The sequence below is a fragment of the Cyrtonyx montezumae genome, unplaced genomic scaffold (assembly GCF_038088225.1).
Source record: "Cyrtonyx montezumae isolate F1298 unplaced genomic scaffold, pur_monq_1.0 scaffold_29, whole genome shotgun sequence".
NCBI lineage: Eukaryota > Metazoa > Chordata > Aves > Galliformes > Odontophoridae > Cyrtonyx > Cyrtonyx montezumae.
The window spans coordinates 8,360,041-8,377,858 of NW_027072033.1; the positions used below are offsets into that span (position 1 = coordinate 8,360,041).

General features: G+C 36.2%; 1 protein-coding gene across 1 annotated transcript in view; it reads right to left on the reverse strand.

The window, feature by feature from the left end:
* ROR2 (receptor tyrosine kinase like orphan receptor 2) overlaps positions 1-17,818 on the reverse strand; it is a 141,922-nt gene that overhangs the window by 15,033 nt on the left and 109,071 nt on the right. Inside the window, exons 3-4 of the mRNA XM_065740555.1 lie at positions 17,514-17,801; positions 16,575-16,605 (exon numbers count right to left, since the gene is read on the reverse strand). Of these exons, the coding sequence (XP_065596627.1) occupies positions 16,575-16,605; positions 17,514-17,801 (319 nt within the window). The remainder of the gene's footprint in view (positions 1-16,574; positions 16,606-17,513; positions 17,802-17,818) is intronic.

Below are 17,818 nucleotides of genomic sequence, written 5' to 3' on the forward strand. Positions count from 1 at the left end.
AGATTAACTTTGCTTAGCATGTCTGGAAACATAAGGAAGATCTAAGCACTGGAAAGACATCCACATGGTACTTATCACATACACACTGCAACACCCCATTAAAAGAGTGTGCTTAGAAGAAGAAGAAATCCGTATAAAATAGAAAACTCAATGGACAAGCAATGAAAAAGAATGACGAAGGCTCTGTTTTACAGTGGCTACTCACAGATTCTCCTCACAGTGACTGAAACCATGACTTCCAGGGACCATGTGGGTCTGTAGAAGAGGTATGGGAAGACCTAGGAATGGGAATGGGAATAAAACACAGAATGTGGTTGGGAATCTCTCTATATAGAGATATCCCATGAGTGGTTTGAATCCAGGCATGTTACTTTTGAGTTGTCAGGAGATGGGACAGATGTTCAGGTATGGGACATACTCTCTGCTCAGATGCTCCTCAGGATCTGAGGTTGGACTGCAATAAGCATCAGCTTTGAGTCATATAGTGTGAACAAAATGTTATTCAGGGCTAATGACTTTCTTAACCTATAGACTTTAGCATGTAACAACTGTATCAGAGTTTGTGCAAAACAGACATCTTTAGGTGAAGCTGTCCTCCAGAAGCACACAGAGATAAGTCCAGGGATGCTGCATTTGTTGCAAACATCACAGAGTACTGCTACCCAATTGCAGTAAGCATTACTTTAATTTCAGAAGTGACACAGAAAGAATACCCAACAAAAGACTATGGAAGAAAATGCCTAGAAAACAAAGAGGATTTTCTGAAAAGAAGGTCTGATATGCTGAAATAATGCATCTGGATATAATACACTATATGAAATCTACGTAACACAATCTATTGTATGCAACTGCAACAGTCAAATAAGCCAGGGGGCAAATGATACAAAAAAAAGCCCAAGTAAATAAAAGGCAATTGCGGAAATTCTGTTCAATACTATCATCTTGTGAAGCATACAAGTCTAATGATGGCTTTCAGCATGTACTTCATGCCCCTGCAGACACAGTGAGAGCTGACCTACTACCTATACTTGCAAATTGAGGAAGTACTTGAATGTATACATCAGAATGACATAGATTCAAACACAAGCAAGCCCAGAGAATTCCCTGTAAGAACGATGGTTAACACTGAAAATTAAGTAACTAGAAATCAGTTCTGGCACAGGGGCAAGCTGGAGAAGGAGAAACTAAACAACTTGCAGTAAATAAAGTAGTAAAAAAAATGAAAATGGTGGGCTTTGCAATTATTCCAGCACAGAAAGCTATACTCAAGTAGTTACCTAAAATTGAATGTTTATTAATTAATCCATTTATTTATTTATTTATTTAGAGATACCACAGAAATGAGTACAACAAATCTTCTGGTGTTTTGCTATTCTGTATTCAAAACTGAAAAATTATTTGTTCAAACAATACTTGCATTTAGCCAAAAACACCAAATGCAAAACCAACTTCTGAAGTCATCTTTGCCATTTTGAAGCAATTAAGAAGACAAAACTCTTGAAAGTTCAAGTTGCATAGTCAGATTCAATATGCAAAAAAAAAAAAAAAAAAAAAGACAATCTACACTTTTAATAAAGCTAACATATTATTTAGAATTTTATTTTGAGAGTAATTTGTTTCAATGTATTGAAATAATAAACTTAGAATTTATTTAGAGGGACCTTCAATAAAAGAGATTACAGGGTTTTGTTTAGTTAAAGAGGTAAATCACACTAATATTCGGGAAGGGTGTTACAAACTGCTGCAATAAAACATCAGGGATTTCTATCTTTAATACATGTATATAGCCATGGTTTGTTTACACTGCACCTCAAACAGGGAACTGTTAAAACCTGGCACTACAATCCTTGTAATTTGTACTCTCTACTCTTGACATATAACATTTCAGTGGAGAGATCACTTTTCGATGGCTAAAATGAGTTCACATGTCATAGCACTCACTACCTCATACTAATACAGGTTAATACTAGAGAGAAGAGAAACATTCTACCTCTATCATATGTAGTCTCTTTTCTACACAATTTTCTTCATGTCAAAAACATAGTAAATCTATATTACTATTATTATAGAAAAACACATAGTACTTCCAGGTCAGGTTTGTATATTTAAATTTCTTATAACAGTATTAAAGAAAAGCAAGTTTATAATTCAGTTTCTTGTTTCATCATGAAGAGTATTGCTTTTTAAATAGGTTATAAAACTGCTCCTTCTCGTAGACCTCGTGATGTACTAAGGAGATAAATGAGAGTTAACACTACTGACTTGTGGAGCAACATGACTAGGCTATAAATATTTGATAGAGGGAAAGAATAGGATTTTTTAAAAGCCATATTGGCTAAATTGTTCATCCATTTAGAAAAGCTGGGCTAATGCCAGTTGATCCTGATGTTACTCATAATTTCTGCCAATACAAAAACATGTACAGATGAATTGGAGGCTTCGCTAAACTTTCACAGGTGTATAGGAAAAAAGGCCTTAATAAAAGCAAGTAAGCAAACAACCAATAAACAAAAACAACTGAGCACTAACACCACATTTGCAGGGCCGAGTCCCACATGAAAAAGCCAAAGATGACAGGAAAAGGATGGTAGTGAAAGCACTGGTGCTGCAGCAAGGCCCTATCTAGCTGGAGACACCTTTGGCCAGTGCCAAAGGGAATGGCACATGCTTCTTGCTCTACCTGTTCCTGTGCTCTGAACAAACAGCCAAACAGCTTCATTCTTTGGCCTAAGGTCTGACTGCAGATGCCCCACCTTTCTGGCACAAAATAATCATTTGCTTGCACCTCTTCACAAGCATTTAAAGGTTAGCATTCTTGGGATCACAGAAAATAGCCTTCAAAGTAGTTAAAAACTCAAAGAGACATCACTGAAGTAAAAGATGGATATAAAAACTTTTTCTGTTGGCTGAAGGACTGCAATAAATAGTATCAGTAAAGGAGTTAGTGTTAAAAAAGTAAAAAACTAACAGGTGGGGAAATTTGTATATATAGTCATAGCTGATTTGAAGTCAATGGACCTATGACAATTTACACTCACCATGGATATGGCCCGTGAATTTTGCTACCAGATGATCACTGAGTCTAACAACACTCCCCTACATCTGTGTTACAACTTAGATAAATAATAATGAGTAGCATTTGTTTTTGTGCCTTTTTATCTGAGAAAATAACATAAAAAGACAGAAAACAAACAAACAAAAATAATTAGTCACATTTACAGAGCAACTGTGCTGAGTTTGATTTGAATATTTACCTGCTGGTTGCTAAAAAATATGTTGTGAAGTGAAACTCTGGATTCATTGTCCAAATAGAAATAATTAATCCTTATTCCACTGATTCTAAACAATGATGAATTTGTTAATCATACTACTCAAGGAACCATTTTAAACCAGTTCATAGATACATTAATTCACTGAAATTTTGTTAATGAAAGCACGGCTTCAAATGAATTTCGTCTTCATGACTGAGAAAAATAAATTCTCAGACAGTAACATCTAAACAACCTTTTTTTTTTTTTTATCCTATTGCAATTATTTCCACAACGGATTATAAGTTATATTTTAAAATGCAAAACTCAGATTTAAAAGCCTGTTTCCAAAATTAATTTTAAATGTATATTTAGAAGTTATCATTAAAGGAGGATGTTTTTAATGCAAGGTATTTGAAAGGCATTTAAACACACAAAAAAGATGAGGGCGTTAATAATGTTAAAGCATATGCCTCAGTTGAATCACAAACCACATTGCTCTACTCAAAAGGCACTGCCTCACATTGGTGTCATCACCCCAAAATAAGCCCCTTACAGCAGGCTGCTGTGTTTGAAGATTTAAGTGGATTAAAATCCATGAAAATTGGTGCTGACTACCCTTCTTTCACTGAATCATTCTCGATTACTCCAGTAACACAAAATATACTGTTCTTGTATATGTAGGAATATGTAGGAAAGAATCAACCATGTAAGACAGTGGCAAAGTGTGCATGACATAAAACCACCTCCTACTGGGGTTTAAGGGTATCCTGCACACTCAGGCATTTATAACTGGTACATACTTATAAGAGGTTTCACTGCACCAAAAAATAGTGCTGTTCTCAACTATAGTATCCACATCAGGAAGTGGAGACATAGGGGGCTGCTCCTACTGAAGCTTGTGTAAAATAAACCAAGTGACTTTGCAAATATACAAGTTATTGTAGTGTTCTACCCATGACCCAGCACAGAGTTACTCAATAAGTAGCAACAACTTCAGCTTTTGGAATATCTGCTTAATCGTTTAAGCCATTTGTCAGGAGACAGAAGATAAATAATTTTGACATCCGTAATGCAGATTGTCCATCATGAAGATGAAAGAAACAAAGCTAAACAAGAACACCTGCTTTATAAATTTCCACAAGGAGCAGAAGATTGTTCCTGGATACATTACCATCATCCTCTGGCAACTACAAACTCTTTTTCAATTTATTTTGATTTACTGATATTTTTATAAGTTCTCCCACTGCTTTCAATGTGTCAATGTGTTGGGACAAAATCTTGAAATCGCAAGTTAGCTGGAAATCCAAGGAAGGCTGACAGTCTGCTTTTTCAAGTATTGGGCATTTTCATCAAAAACATCTGTTACCATTAGGGTTACTGAAAAATTAAAAATAAAAAAGCTTCAGAAAGCCAGCCTCAACTTACCAGAACATGGACCTGGTCTTGCAGCACTCCAGCTTTTTGCTCACCAAAGAAATTCACAGAGTCTCTCTCCACATTTTTTTTTCCTTTCTTTCTTTAAAAACAAGCTATTTTTCCTGGTATGTTATAACTGTGTAATAAACTATCTCCCTCTAACATCCCTGGGAAAAATATGTAGGACCAGTGAGCCTTTCACAGAGCCCATAACAAGCATCTCCCTGATTCTCCCACTGCCAAAAAAGAGAATTTCTCTCTTTTTTATCTTTCTTTCTCATTCCATGCCACCTTTCAGCAAGTATAAACAGCTCAGCTCCAAAAAAATCTTGGAAATGTTATATTATTGCATATTTCTTTAAAATCTATTAACAGGATTTTATATGTATGCCTGTATATGACAGGTAGGAGGTAGAAATCTTTAGAGGAAACAAGACTGAGAAAGCATGGTCAAAAACAACAGCCATACAAACCCAAGGAAAAAAGGCTACAAGAAAAACAATCTAACTATTTTAAAAATAAATATGAAAAATCGTGGAAATGTCTCAAGCTTTTATTATTAGTGTTACTTCGAATGATGAGAAATCTAGCAGCTTTCTGTAAAGCTTTTTTTAACAAACGTAAAAAGGTTCAAGTATTTTTGTGAAAAACAGTTTTTAATCATTTTAATTGAAAATTATTTCAATATGAAAATATTTTACCTGGGAAAGTCCAAAAATGAAAGGAATCACGTGGATATATTTTTTTCCTTCCTTTTTAATTTTTTATTTTTTTAACATAACAAAGGTGGTTCTGCTTTTTCAGATAAGACAGTGATAATATGTCAGATGTCAAAAATTACTGCAGCATCAGCTATAAATTCAAGGTTACATAATTACATGTTATGTAGGTGTTCATCTTCAGAGTTCCTCACATATCATTTTTATTAAAACTACCAAACACCAACTGTTCATATCTATACATTATTAAGATGTTAATTTCACAATATTTTTTCCAATCTTATGATAATAGTAATAATAAAAAAAATAGGCTTATTCTGTATTTCTGACTATTAGAAAACTCTAGCACCAAGTAAGGGATTTCTTTAGAAGCATCTAAGCATTACTATGAAATACTTGTCAATTTCTCTGATATGCTTTATCAATGAAACAGGAACTACTTATTGTAGGCAATACTGAAGAAAGCCACATTCTGAGAACATGTCCAAATGTCAGAGGCTACTTTGGTAGCTCTTCTTCATAGAAAAATGAGAGCTGGCATCTGCCAAATATCAAAACAAATTTATTCATTTTTAACTTCAAAATATACAGCTCGAATGTTTTGAAAAACAAGTCCTGAGAAAAAACACTATTTTTGTCATTAAGAAAAACAAAAACAAAAATAAAAACAAAAGCAAAAAAAAGCACAAACCAAAACCACTACCAGAAAAAAGAGGAGCCATTTGATTGCAATGCTATCATGTTCTCTTCTGTTGAGCAGACACCTGAGACATGCTGGAACATGCCTTTTGCTAAGCCCATGAAACACTACCCAAACCCACCCAGCCTGCAAGCCATCCCTGTGTGCTCAGCTCAGCTTATGAGAGCACAGACAGTACGTTCTACAAACACCCAATCTACATCAAGCTTTGTAGAGTGCATGAAAAAATGAAACAGTTTGGCAACTGTTGTGGCTGGAGCCTAAGGTTAAACAAGGCAATTATATGAGGAGCTTGCTATGGGCCCAGGAAGACAGGGGATATTGGGCATGGGAGGCAGTAGCAGGTTGGGGGTGCTTCCACCAAAAGAGCACGTAGTTCTTCTTAATCTGGAGGAAAAAACAGTATTTTTTGTCTCTTACAATTACTTTCTGTCACCTTATAATTAAGTATGTGCGTTCTCAGCTGGGCTGGGCTGCTATGAAGACAGTAGCCTGTTATTACTGCCATATGTTCCAGCAGCAGAGGTCTGGCTGGTATGAGTAAGGAAGCCAGACCTCACCAAGAAATTCTGGTGTGTCATCATGATTCTGCATTATAGGATTGTTGATTTTCTCCAGATAAGGACAATTAGCTTCTTCTACACAGAAAATTCTATGCCAGTTACTATCAAAGCCCCCAAGTTCTCAAGAAAAACAGACCTGAGTTCCTCTGCCCTGCCACTGGAAGAGGATAGGAAGGACTCAGCCAAGCAGCAAGATCTCGGGGGCTTGTGGCACAGCACTGTGAAGCACCCAAATCTGCTGGAGGGTCTGTGCCAGGCCTCACACACTTCTAAATGACAACTTCCCCTTCCTCCTCTTCCTTTTAACTTTAAACCACTTACTGAACATTTACCAAAACTCATTTACTTTTGCCCCTGTTCTTTTCATTTTTCCTGCTCATATGCTATTCATGGCTAAATGTCTTTTTAAATTAAAAACTTCTAAAAAATGTAATAATGGATACTGCATTGTGTCTTAGGCGAAGCAAAACACTTCACATGGAAAATTCAGGGCTGCAATTTGTTTTCATATGCCACACGCAGGATGCCACACAAACATTATTACATGACAGGACATGAGCACTAGTTCTAGCCATGCCACAGCTCCATATATTAATCTAATAGGACTTGACATTTATAAACTGTTCATTAATAAAAACAACTACAGAAAACTCAATTAGGAAATAAAATGTATCTCCTAAGTTTAGCACATCAGGACTTAGTTACTAACGATTGAATACGAAGATAGTATGAATACTGATAAACCTGTCAGTCTGGGTGACAAAAAATTTACAAATTGCATTGTCTTGAAACTACTGAACAATAAGGATACGTTTTTAAGTAATAAATTGTAAGCTATTACAGAAGAAGAAATGTAGTCTGCATCCATCCTACCAGAAGCCCAAGTTTGTTCCTGTGTGAAATTTTGTTTTTCTTTTTACATTATCCAATATGAAAGTAGACTTTTTCTTTTTCTGGAGAGAAACTTTTAAAATTAACACTGTAAACACTGTGTATGTTTCCCTTACTCCTCTGCTCATTGCTTTGCAATCTGAAACTATCTTAACTTAAACTGGCATGATGTGGGCAAAAAACATTTCTTCAAGCATATTTTGTAAAACTGCCAGATGAGAACATGAGGATTTCTATACATATGCCATCCTTCTGAGACTTACCTACTCCACTGAGCTAAAGCAACTGATTTCCCAATTTAAAGGAAAGCATGGTAAGGTAGGCGAAAATTAAAACAAAAGCTTTAGCGGAAAAAAACCTGTGTCTGTATGTGAGCACATAGGCTTAAAAAAAAAATTCTGTGATATAACAAATATTGTCTCCCACATGTCTCCCTTTTCCTCTTTTATGTTATTATCAGATTTATCAACATGATTAAAGTACTTCTTTTCTCAGAAGCATGAGAGAGACTGGCTAAGATGAGATTCTTGCCATTTTAATTTTAGAGTTAGTATTGCCTCAAAGACCTTAGATTTCAGAATTAAAAAAGCAATATCAATTTTAAAAAGCAAATTTCCTTAGTATTTATTTTCTTTTTTTTTAAACTGCATTTTATCACACTTTGTGTTATTTAGTGAGGGGAAATGTTTCAATTCTCTCAGTTTGTACCACCTGCTTCACCTTTTCTCAAGTACAATAAATAAATTGCATCTATTTGTCATTCAGATTGAAACAGAATAAAATTATATAAAAGGTAAGGAAAAATGAACTCTAAAACTATTAAAATTGAAAGGGTTATTTATGGTGTGGTGTTACAACATCAGTTTATTTTGTTAAATTGACCACTTTCCATTAGAATAGTGGTCCTCTACCTTAAAATCTAACTACAGTATCATCTTTTCCTTGTATGCACTTAGAAGCTATTCAGTGCCCTATGGAACTCTAATTAAACACACTGTGGCATCCAATGCTGACAGGAAGTCTCAGGGACATTTAACTGTCCTTTTGTAGGACATACAATAAATACTTTGAAAGTCATTTAAGCTACTGAATGAAAGAAAGAAGGGAAGGGAGAGAGGGAGGAAGTAAAATCAAAACAAAATAAAGACCCTTGGTTATATCAGGGATGTCCAACAGCTGCAAGTACTACTTGCCAAAAGCCCAAAGGCCACTAATACTTTGAATATCAATTTACATATATTCTTAAATGGATTAACAACTGTCTTATTTTGCTTACAAGTTCTTTAGAAGTTTAACAGAAATTGATTCTCAGAGATGCACAAACCTAGGCACCTGGCTGCTGATTTTCTGGATGAGAGAAAATCGGAATAGCGTTTTTACAAACTCAGAGCTGCACGCTGCTCTTGGCTATACATGCACATCTCAGAGACTCTCTGCAGAGTAGGAAGCAGGCTGTCCCAGCCCACAAGCTCTACTATCTTCAATATCCACCTATATGTAAAACTTGTAAATTTTGGAAAGTAGATCTCTTAGGAATGAAGGTTCATGTGCTATGTTGTACTGCCTTCTTGATTCTCATATATAAAAAACCAAGTGGTGTGCATTAAATTTATTACATGTTCCACCCATTTAAAAAGGGTGCTAATGTTGTACAGCAAGTGGGAAGGTGCTTCATCAAATCTAACCTGAAGTCAACTTAACTGTAAGAGCAGACAAAAGTGTAATTAATTGACACTTCTTCCAAAGGTATTTAGAAGCCTTGTACAAAAGCAGGGAAGTCCCATAAGTGTACCCTCTTGGCACTGCAACCAGGCTGTCATGCAGTGCAATGCAGAACAGCTGCATTACATCACAAGGCTCAGGAACATTTGATTTCTACAGTCTGAAAAAAGGTACAGCTTTTTTGGAGGTCTGATTTTACTCACTTTTGCATGTGCTTGGCATAATTTTCTAGGGGGTTCTGAACAATTAAGACCAGTAAGTATAACTGAATGAGACAAAATATTAACCTTTTTTTTTCAAAGCTCCCTGTCAACTTCTTCCCTCTGTTCTTTATTTCCTTTATAAAAAAAGGAAAAAGCACCGTAGTTTCTTCAGCTAAAAAGTTGCAGATAATACAGACACAGCTCCTACCATCACATGCACATTTCAGAGTCACACAGGCGAAGACAGACTCTTGGCTATGGGAAACACAATCACTGCTCTGCAGAGTAGAAAAAAGGCTGTCCTATCCATAGCTGTTTCTGCTCCACAGTGTTAACCATGTTAGTTACAATACACACTTAATGCTTAAATTAATTAATTTTCTTAGTCCATGTTGAACACAAACTTCTAAAATAGATAACATAGATATTTCACTGCTTAACCACTAAAGATTAGGAAGTGTGTAAGTGGGAGATTAAAGCTAAGGAAATAACATAATGTGGGATGAAGCCAGAATCTAGTGTGGAGCGAAGAAACCCAAACCAGTACTTCTGTTTTGAATTACCCATGCTCTGGGTTTTTCATGGGAAAAAAAAAAAAAAAAAAGTATTTTTCAAAACCACGAAAGTAAGAGTAGAACAAAAATTTGTTCCATTTCCATTACAAGACAGCTAACTACACTTCTTCTGAGTCTATGGTACAGCTCTGCACAGAACGAATGTTCAGTACATACTTATTTGTGACAACATAATTATGAGCCCTTCTAGGATACTACATAGCTGGAGTGAAAAAAGCCAAACAATTGCTATACCAACAACAACAACAACAACAAAAATCTTAAGTAGCTAAGACAGAAACATGACATAAAAAAGAAGAGTTACGGCTGATTCTGGCTGATTCACTAATCCTTTTTGTCTACAAATTTCTGGTCTCAGCCTAGGCAGTTTGTGAAAGGACACTTAAACAGATGGACCAGTAGATCTATGGTGGTGGATCATAATTCTCTGATAAGAGCCCTGCCTCAAAACCAGGTGAAATATAGCCTTCCCTTCAATTCTGAAATTAAAAAGGAAATGAACACACAGGCTAGAAGGAAACTGCAGCATGGTCCAGCCACATCCCCAAACTGGACTGTGAGAGAGCCAGGAAATCTGCCGAGGCAAACATTTGCTGTTTTATGTGGACCAGCCTGAGATAGTTTTGCCTCAGCACCTTATTAGTTAGATAGGAACAATATTCCCAGCTTTCAAGAGGGAGAATGCACACTAGACATTTTGAAGTTATCTGATCTCTAATAGTTGAAGGCACAGAAATTCTGAGGATTGACTGTGTATCTGTTTGATGTACAACAAATGGAGAGACAAAGGTTAAAGAACTTGCTGCAATCACAGAGACAGGAACAGAACCAAAAATTGAATCCAGACCTCTAAAATTGCAGTCCAGTGTTTTAACCACAAAATCCCTCTTCTTGCTTGATTAAAGCAGGAAACAAAAAAAAAAATATATGTGCTTATTCTCTAACTTCAACATGACACCACAAATATCTGTAGAAAAATATGTGTACTTCCAGTATAGTCATTTCAGTCAAGTGTAAAACAAAAGGCAAGCATTTTTTTAATGAGTAGTCTGTCATAATTTTATGATTTGTGATCAGTATTCCACATCATAACATCAAACAGTGAACAGGGAGTTAAAGAGTTAATGGATTCTCAATTTCTCAAAAAAAAAAAAAAAAATAGTTCCAGTTATCCGGTCACAGAAGAGAGAAATGAACTACAGCTTCCAGAAGACTTCATCATTCTGTTTCCATTTTTCAATCAGAGGGAAAGATAAAATTGACTGGGAGCTACAAGACTCTCTTTTTCTGTCTGCTTTGCTGTGTGTGCTCCCTAGCTGTCTTAAGAGCAAGGACTTTGATTTCAGACACTCTCTCTCATTTTATTTATTACCTTCAATTTCAATTATATATATTTTTATTGTGTTATCTCTCACATTCCGGTATTATACTTAGTAAATTTCTTGTTTTCCTTAGCTTGTTTCTGCTGGTATGATTTTTTTCCCAAGTATGCCCATCTCCCTACCTTTTCTCCTCTCGCTTACCCTTTTTCTGGGGCATGGGACCATGGGTCCCTTCATTCCTTGTTACAGAACTAGGTTAAGTCAGGCCAATCTGAGACATACTTTTTGTGCATTGGCTGGGAAAAGTGAAACACTCTGCGCTTGCAGAGAACTTTGTTAGAAAGCTTAACTTGTTTACAGGCTTTGATTTCTGACTGGACTGCCAGCATTTGGGAACTCTGCAAACTGTGCCAGTTATATTTTCTAAAGAGACAAAATATATTTGCTTTGTTTTGTAAAACTGTTCTTCAAGAGACTGAATTCCATCATGTTCCCCCTTTTAATACTTAGAACATACTGGACCTTTATCAGGACTACCACTCTACTCTATGAAGCTATATGCATACATAAAAAGTTAGAAGCACAGGTGGAAACACTATCTGGTGCTTGCATACAACATGGTATGATTTCAACACAGGAAGTTATGTCCCAGAGAAAGTTACTAATTTTACAGAACACATGATTTTTAAACAGGCTTCCAGTCTTTCTTGAATCCCTTATATGTTTCTTGAATGCTCATTAGATGATCATGTTCTTAGTCTCCCTGAATGTATTCCTCATCATCTCACTTGTTATCTTCACTTAGAATATTTTGAGCAAGCCTTCTCCCAGACCTGAGAATACTGAGTGGCAGTGAGTGTGGAGCAACTTGGGAGAGACTTCAGAGTGATGGGCATCCTCTGTGTAATGGAATTTTACTCCTGAACACCTGCAAGATCCTAAGAACACAAGCAGGTATTTGAGACAGGGATGTTGTGGCTCAGGTAGAACTAAGGAGCCACAAATCATTTGAGGCCTGGCTTATGCCTACCAGGCTTTATTCAACATTGCCCAAGAGAGGAAGGGAGTCTCCAAAACTGAAAGAGAATCTCCAAGTCAAAAGGGAGAGTCTCCAAACTGAGAGGGAGAGTGCCCAAGAGGGAATATGAACTGAGTGAGAGAGTCTCCAAGTCAAAAGGGAAAATCTCCGAGCTGAAAGAGAGTTACCAACCCAAACGGGACTGCTCCTAAACCTCTTCTACCTCTTCCAATATGAACAAGACACTCTCCAATCTGAATGAGACAGTCTCCAAACCGAACAAGACAGTCTCTAGTCTGAATGAGATTGCCTCCAGATCAAATGAGACAGCCTCCAAGTCACACTAGAGAAAAAGCATTGAAAGTGCACAACCTGATCAATTACAGGAAACACCAGTATTGATGTCAGTTGCAACTGTGCAGAAGGATGGAAATCGAAACAGATGTTGCCTCGTTTAGAGTGTAAAGAAGAGGTGGAAGAAGAGGAAGAAGATCCAGGGGAGGGGCCCTCAACAAGGCCACTGTCACTAACACCAAGTAAAACAACAGCAAAAACTAAAAGACTAGAAGAAGGTGAGGAAGACACTATTTATTATTAGCATCCAACCTGTGTACTATTACTACTCAACTTCTGAAAATAACTGAAATTCAAGGTTCAAGAAAAGATTTTTCTTGGCATCCAAGTGAGCCCACTGCCATCTGGTTACTTTGATATTGGGACAATGGGGCCAACAGTGCACAGATGGCGGAGAAGTTCACCATTTGGGAAGCACTGCTAAGAACTCAGCCGTTGATAGAGGAATTAGTAGATGTCAAGATGGGTTCTTCACTCTCTGGAAGCAAATGCTCTAAGCTGTAAAGGAAAGATAGCCCTTCAAAGAAGATAAGATGTCTGAGTTGAAGAAATGGACAACAGAGGAAAAAATATTCATTGCCTTAGAGAATTAGCCATGGTAGGCATATTGTAGGACCCCACTTTCATTCTTGACAACCAAGACCTTCATCCTAAGAGAGTCAGGCATGCACCAAGTATGTAGCAGAAATTCACAAGAACTGGACCAGAAAAGTACACTGGTACACTACTATAATGTATGAGAGAGAGCAAAGATGACTTTTTGAACTTATTATTAGACTCATAACTGAGCAACATTTAGCCCCTCCACAAGCCCATATATCATCAATTTCAGAAGTAACTGAAAGACTAGATAGAACAAAGAGTAAACAGGAAGATACGATGAAGCAACTGTCTGCATTGTCTAGGCCCATCTCCCTACCTTTTCTCCTCTCCCCTTACCATTTTCCCTGCACGTGGGACCATGGATCCCTTCATAGCCTGCCAGAGAACTAGGCTAAACTGGGCCAAACCATTTATAGGAGTCCTATCTTTCAACACATAGTTCCTAGGTGCCTGAATAATTACTGTAAATTCTGATTTGAATTAGCCATGTATTGGGTATAAAAACATCTGTTTATATGAATTTTAAGAAAAATCCTGTGTGATTTACAATATTTAAAATGTTATTACCGGTGGCTATACTACATGTAGACTAGAAGAGTTTTTGCCTCTCCAGGGAAAGGAAAGAGATATGAGTGGTGGTGCTGATGATCAACTGTAAGGGAAGTATTCTTCCTTTAGAAAGTGTTGCACTGCTAAATATGACTTCATAACGTGCATTTGACTCTAAATTTTTAGATAATTTCTAAAAATCCATAGCAAAACACATGATACATAATAATACGATACATAATAATACCTTGCTAGATGTTATCTGTAGAGATAAAGGTTTTTATCCCATAATAATTCATTAGGTATAGTTTTAAATCCAGATACAGTGGTTTTAGATTTCAGAATTTGCAATGAAGTATGTCTTTTTGGAAGCGTTAATGCCAGAAGGAATGGCACTTGGGAGGTTCAACAACAGATTTTGTTGTGTAGCGAACAAAAAGTCCACTGTTCTACATCAGACCCTTGTAAGCAGCTAGGTAGCTAGGTATTCCAATCATCATTTTCTCCATTTCGTTTTTCTGGTTTATAAGTTGACCTGCACAATTTTAAACAAAATATTCAGTTAAAACAAAACAAAACAAAAAACACCAGTACTGCCAAATTACCATTTTATTTGCAGGGCTAGGCAGGAGACATGGAGCAGAGGAACATGGGAACAACTGGAAGGCACAGGATGAGAAAATAGAAAAAAAAATAAAGTAAGAAGGAAGGATAATAAATTGGAAAGTTGTATAGAAACTGGTTAAGTAGGAAGGTGCAAAAAATTTTAAATAGGAGCAGTCATACAATGAGGAAAAAATCTTACCATTGCTGCACACCCCTACACCTCAAATGCTAGACTTCTCTCTCAATTTCCCATCTCAGGCACTTTTTCTTCAAGCTTCGGCTCTCTCTTCCATTTACTGGATGGGCAAAACATCTACCAGCACTATAATTTTCATCTCGCTTCCAATGGTGGGCACAAAAACAAGATGGCAGGCTACTGCTTCAAAGTCCAACACTAATGCCATTAGTTCAGAACCAGTTTAGAGGTGTTTTAATCACAAACTAGTTCCAAATTCATATGATATTCATTGTTTTCCCAAAATAATATTTGTTTGTTTGTTTATAATATCCAATCATTGAACACTTGTAAAAAGGAATAATAAATTGATCAAAAATAAGGTTAAAGCAGGAATGAAAGGTACCTAAGAAGTATTAATTCAGTTCCCCCTTTAGTGGCATGTATTTAAGAACTCTGTGTAACGTAGGTTTTTTTTTTTTTTCACTGTAACAACTTAATTACTAAAAATAAATCTTGTTTTTTGTAAAGCAGCAAAGATCTAACATTCTCTGCAGGAGAAGCTGTTGGTAGATACTATATTAGGGAAACCAAAAGAAATAAGATGAATTATTTCTCTGTTAATATGAAATAAATTAATGTAAAACCTAGAACCCAGCATTTCACCTTGGTCACAGATCTCAGTACTCTTCAGCTGTATTTGAGAACAGTGTTCTTTGAACTTATGTGTACTGTAGTTCACAATCTTGTGCCCCAGTCGCTGCCTTTCCATCTTGTAAAAGATCAGTTTCCTAGCATCATACTGATTTCCCTTGTAGAACAATTGTAAAACAGTTTTCAGAACTCAAGTGTGTACAATCTTAAATAGAATTTCACTTACTAGAAAAATTAATACACTTTTTGGTAAAGTTTTGAACAGCTGTTTTTCATCCACAATAGCAAACAATTTTAAGAAAAATATGAAACCTTTTGAAAATTATTTAAATTAATTTGCACATACTATGCATAAATATAAAATACAAGAATGTGGTATTGTTTTCATATATGTAAGATTATTGATTGATTGAGCTATGGTGAATGTAATAGTGGTCAGACCACTGCAGCAACTTAATATATTTCCATCCAAGCTACTGGCAATTCAATAACCATAAGCACTGATTAGTAATGTACACCTGAAAAACATCCACGTGTTCTCACAAATTTGCTTTGCTCCCTCACCAATGGTAACTTCAATGCAACTAACACTGAAAAGGTCTCACGCTGCATTTCTCATGTCATTAATTGATAGGCTGCAGAACCTATGTGAAGAAACTACATAATGCATGTTATTGAAATTAAAACTATTACATAAAGTAAGCACCAAGCTGATCTATATTAATATGATGACTAGATCTGCAAGTGAACTGAAATCGCTAAGAAAAATCACCAAGTCTCCAATAAAGTAAAAATGACACCTAACAAATAGAGGTTCCTTAACTGCTCAAAGAGAAGGTTTTAATCTTGTTTTATCTGACTTATCAAGCCATAATAGTATGACAGGGGTAAATTTACAACCACAGCAACATAAGCATTTTATCCATTCACTTCTAACCACTCATTCAGCCTATACTTGCCCTGTAAACAAACAGTGTTCAAACATCATGACAATGTGGTCTTTTGATTGTCTGGAATATGAAATAAGTAAACAGAAATTTCTCAGAAACATTTGATCAAACTCAAACTCACAGAAACATAATGCTATCCCAATCAGAACTCTTCAGACATTCTGTGAGTTTTCAATCACACTGGATATTTTTAGCAAAAAAATTCACTGTGGTTGAAGGCAGCATTTACTGAGTTTATGAAACAAATCCTTACAGAATAAAATTGGTCAGAGTACATTAAGTAATTTTCCAACATGTACTTACTGAAGATTATGATTTGGGCTGTTTGTTGGACCTGCAAATATAAAACAAACAAACATTTCTTGCAAATTTGGCTCAAAAACAACTCTATAAAAAAAGTCAATTGCAAACTGTCTCTTCAAGAAAAGTTAGCCTTAAGATTCAAACAAAAGCCTCTAAGTTCCCACACATCATAACATTCTGCTATATTCAAAACCACAAATAAACATCACATGAATCTTCTGTCTGTTCAGGCAACAACCTATGTGGACTTTATTTCTGTTGGAAAATATCTACTGCCATAAAAACACAGGCTGTTAAAAAGACAATGTGTTATCTAGACATATCTTTTACCCCTTACTAAGCCCCACCTGATCATTCCTAACAGTTTATGGTACAACAGAGATATGCACCTAACCTTTGTCACACTGAGAACAAGGTCAGATAGCCAGTGCTTAATGAATCACTACAAACAAACTGGTGATCAGTCATTATCATCACAAAACCAGAGGAAATTTTAGGAAATTGTGTCTTGAATTATTTTTTCATGGTGTTAGAAACACAAGAAAAATAAATAAAACCTTTGCTTCCAGATAGAACGATCAATTCTCCAACAGTCAGTGCAAGTACTTGTTAATAGGTAGTGTACTCTAGCTCTCAAAGAGCAGAATTTGAGTCAGTACAAATGTGGTATTCCACAAGGATGGGCTCAGCACTACTGAACACCACCTATTCAGCATTTTTTTTCTTCATTAGAAGTTTAAAGATTCTTCTGCCTGTGTTTCCTTTCTTTCATTACTAGTGAATGGGTACCAAGTTCAACCCACTATGTTCTGGCAATAGCTTTATTTCCTTCCTTTCACACTGAGAATTCTTAAAACATCAAATTTATTTGTTGTTATTGGGAAAATTAATACCCAGCTTATAATACAGTCTAAGCAATTATAAAAGCTTGGAACTCACCAAGCCTCACAAACAACACTCCCGTTGCTGTTATCGTCTTCATCCCATTAGAAGCCACACACTGGTAGTATCCTGTGTCTGTTGTATCAAGATCTTGGATTCTCAGACGTGAACCATAATCTGTTTTTCTTATGATGATACGCTTTGGTTCCTGAACCACTGGAGCATCATTTTTTAGCCATCTGACGTTTGGAGATGGATTTCCTGCTACCTTGCAGTGAAGGATTGCTGTTTGCCCCTGGACTATGGTGATATTGTTTACTGGTTCCAAAAAGGTCAGAAAGTAACCTAAAAGGGTAAAAGGT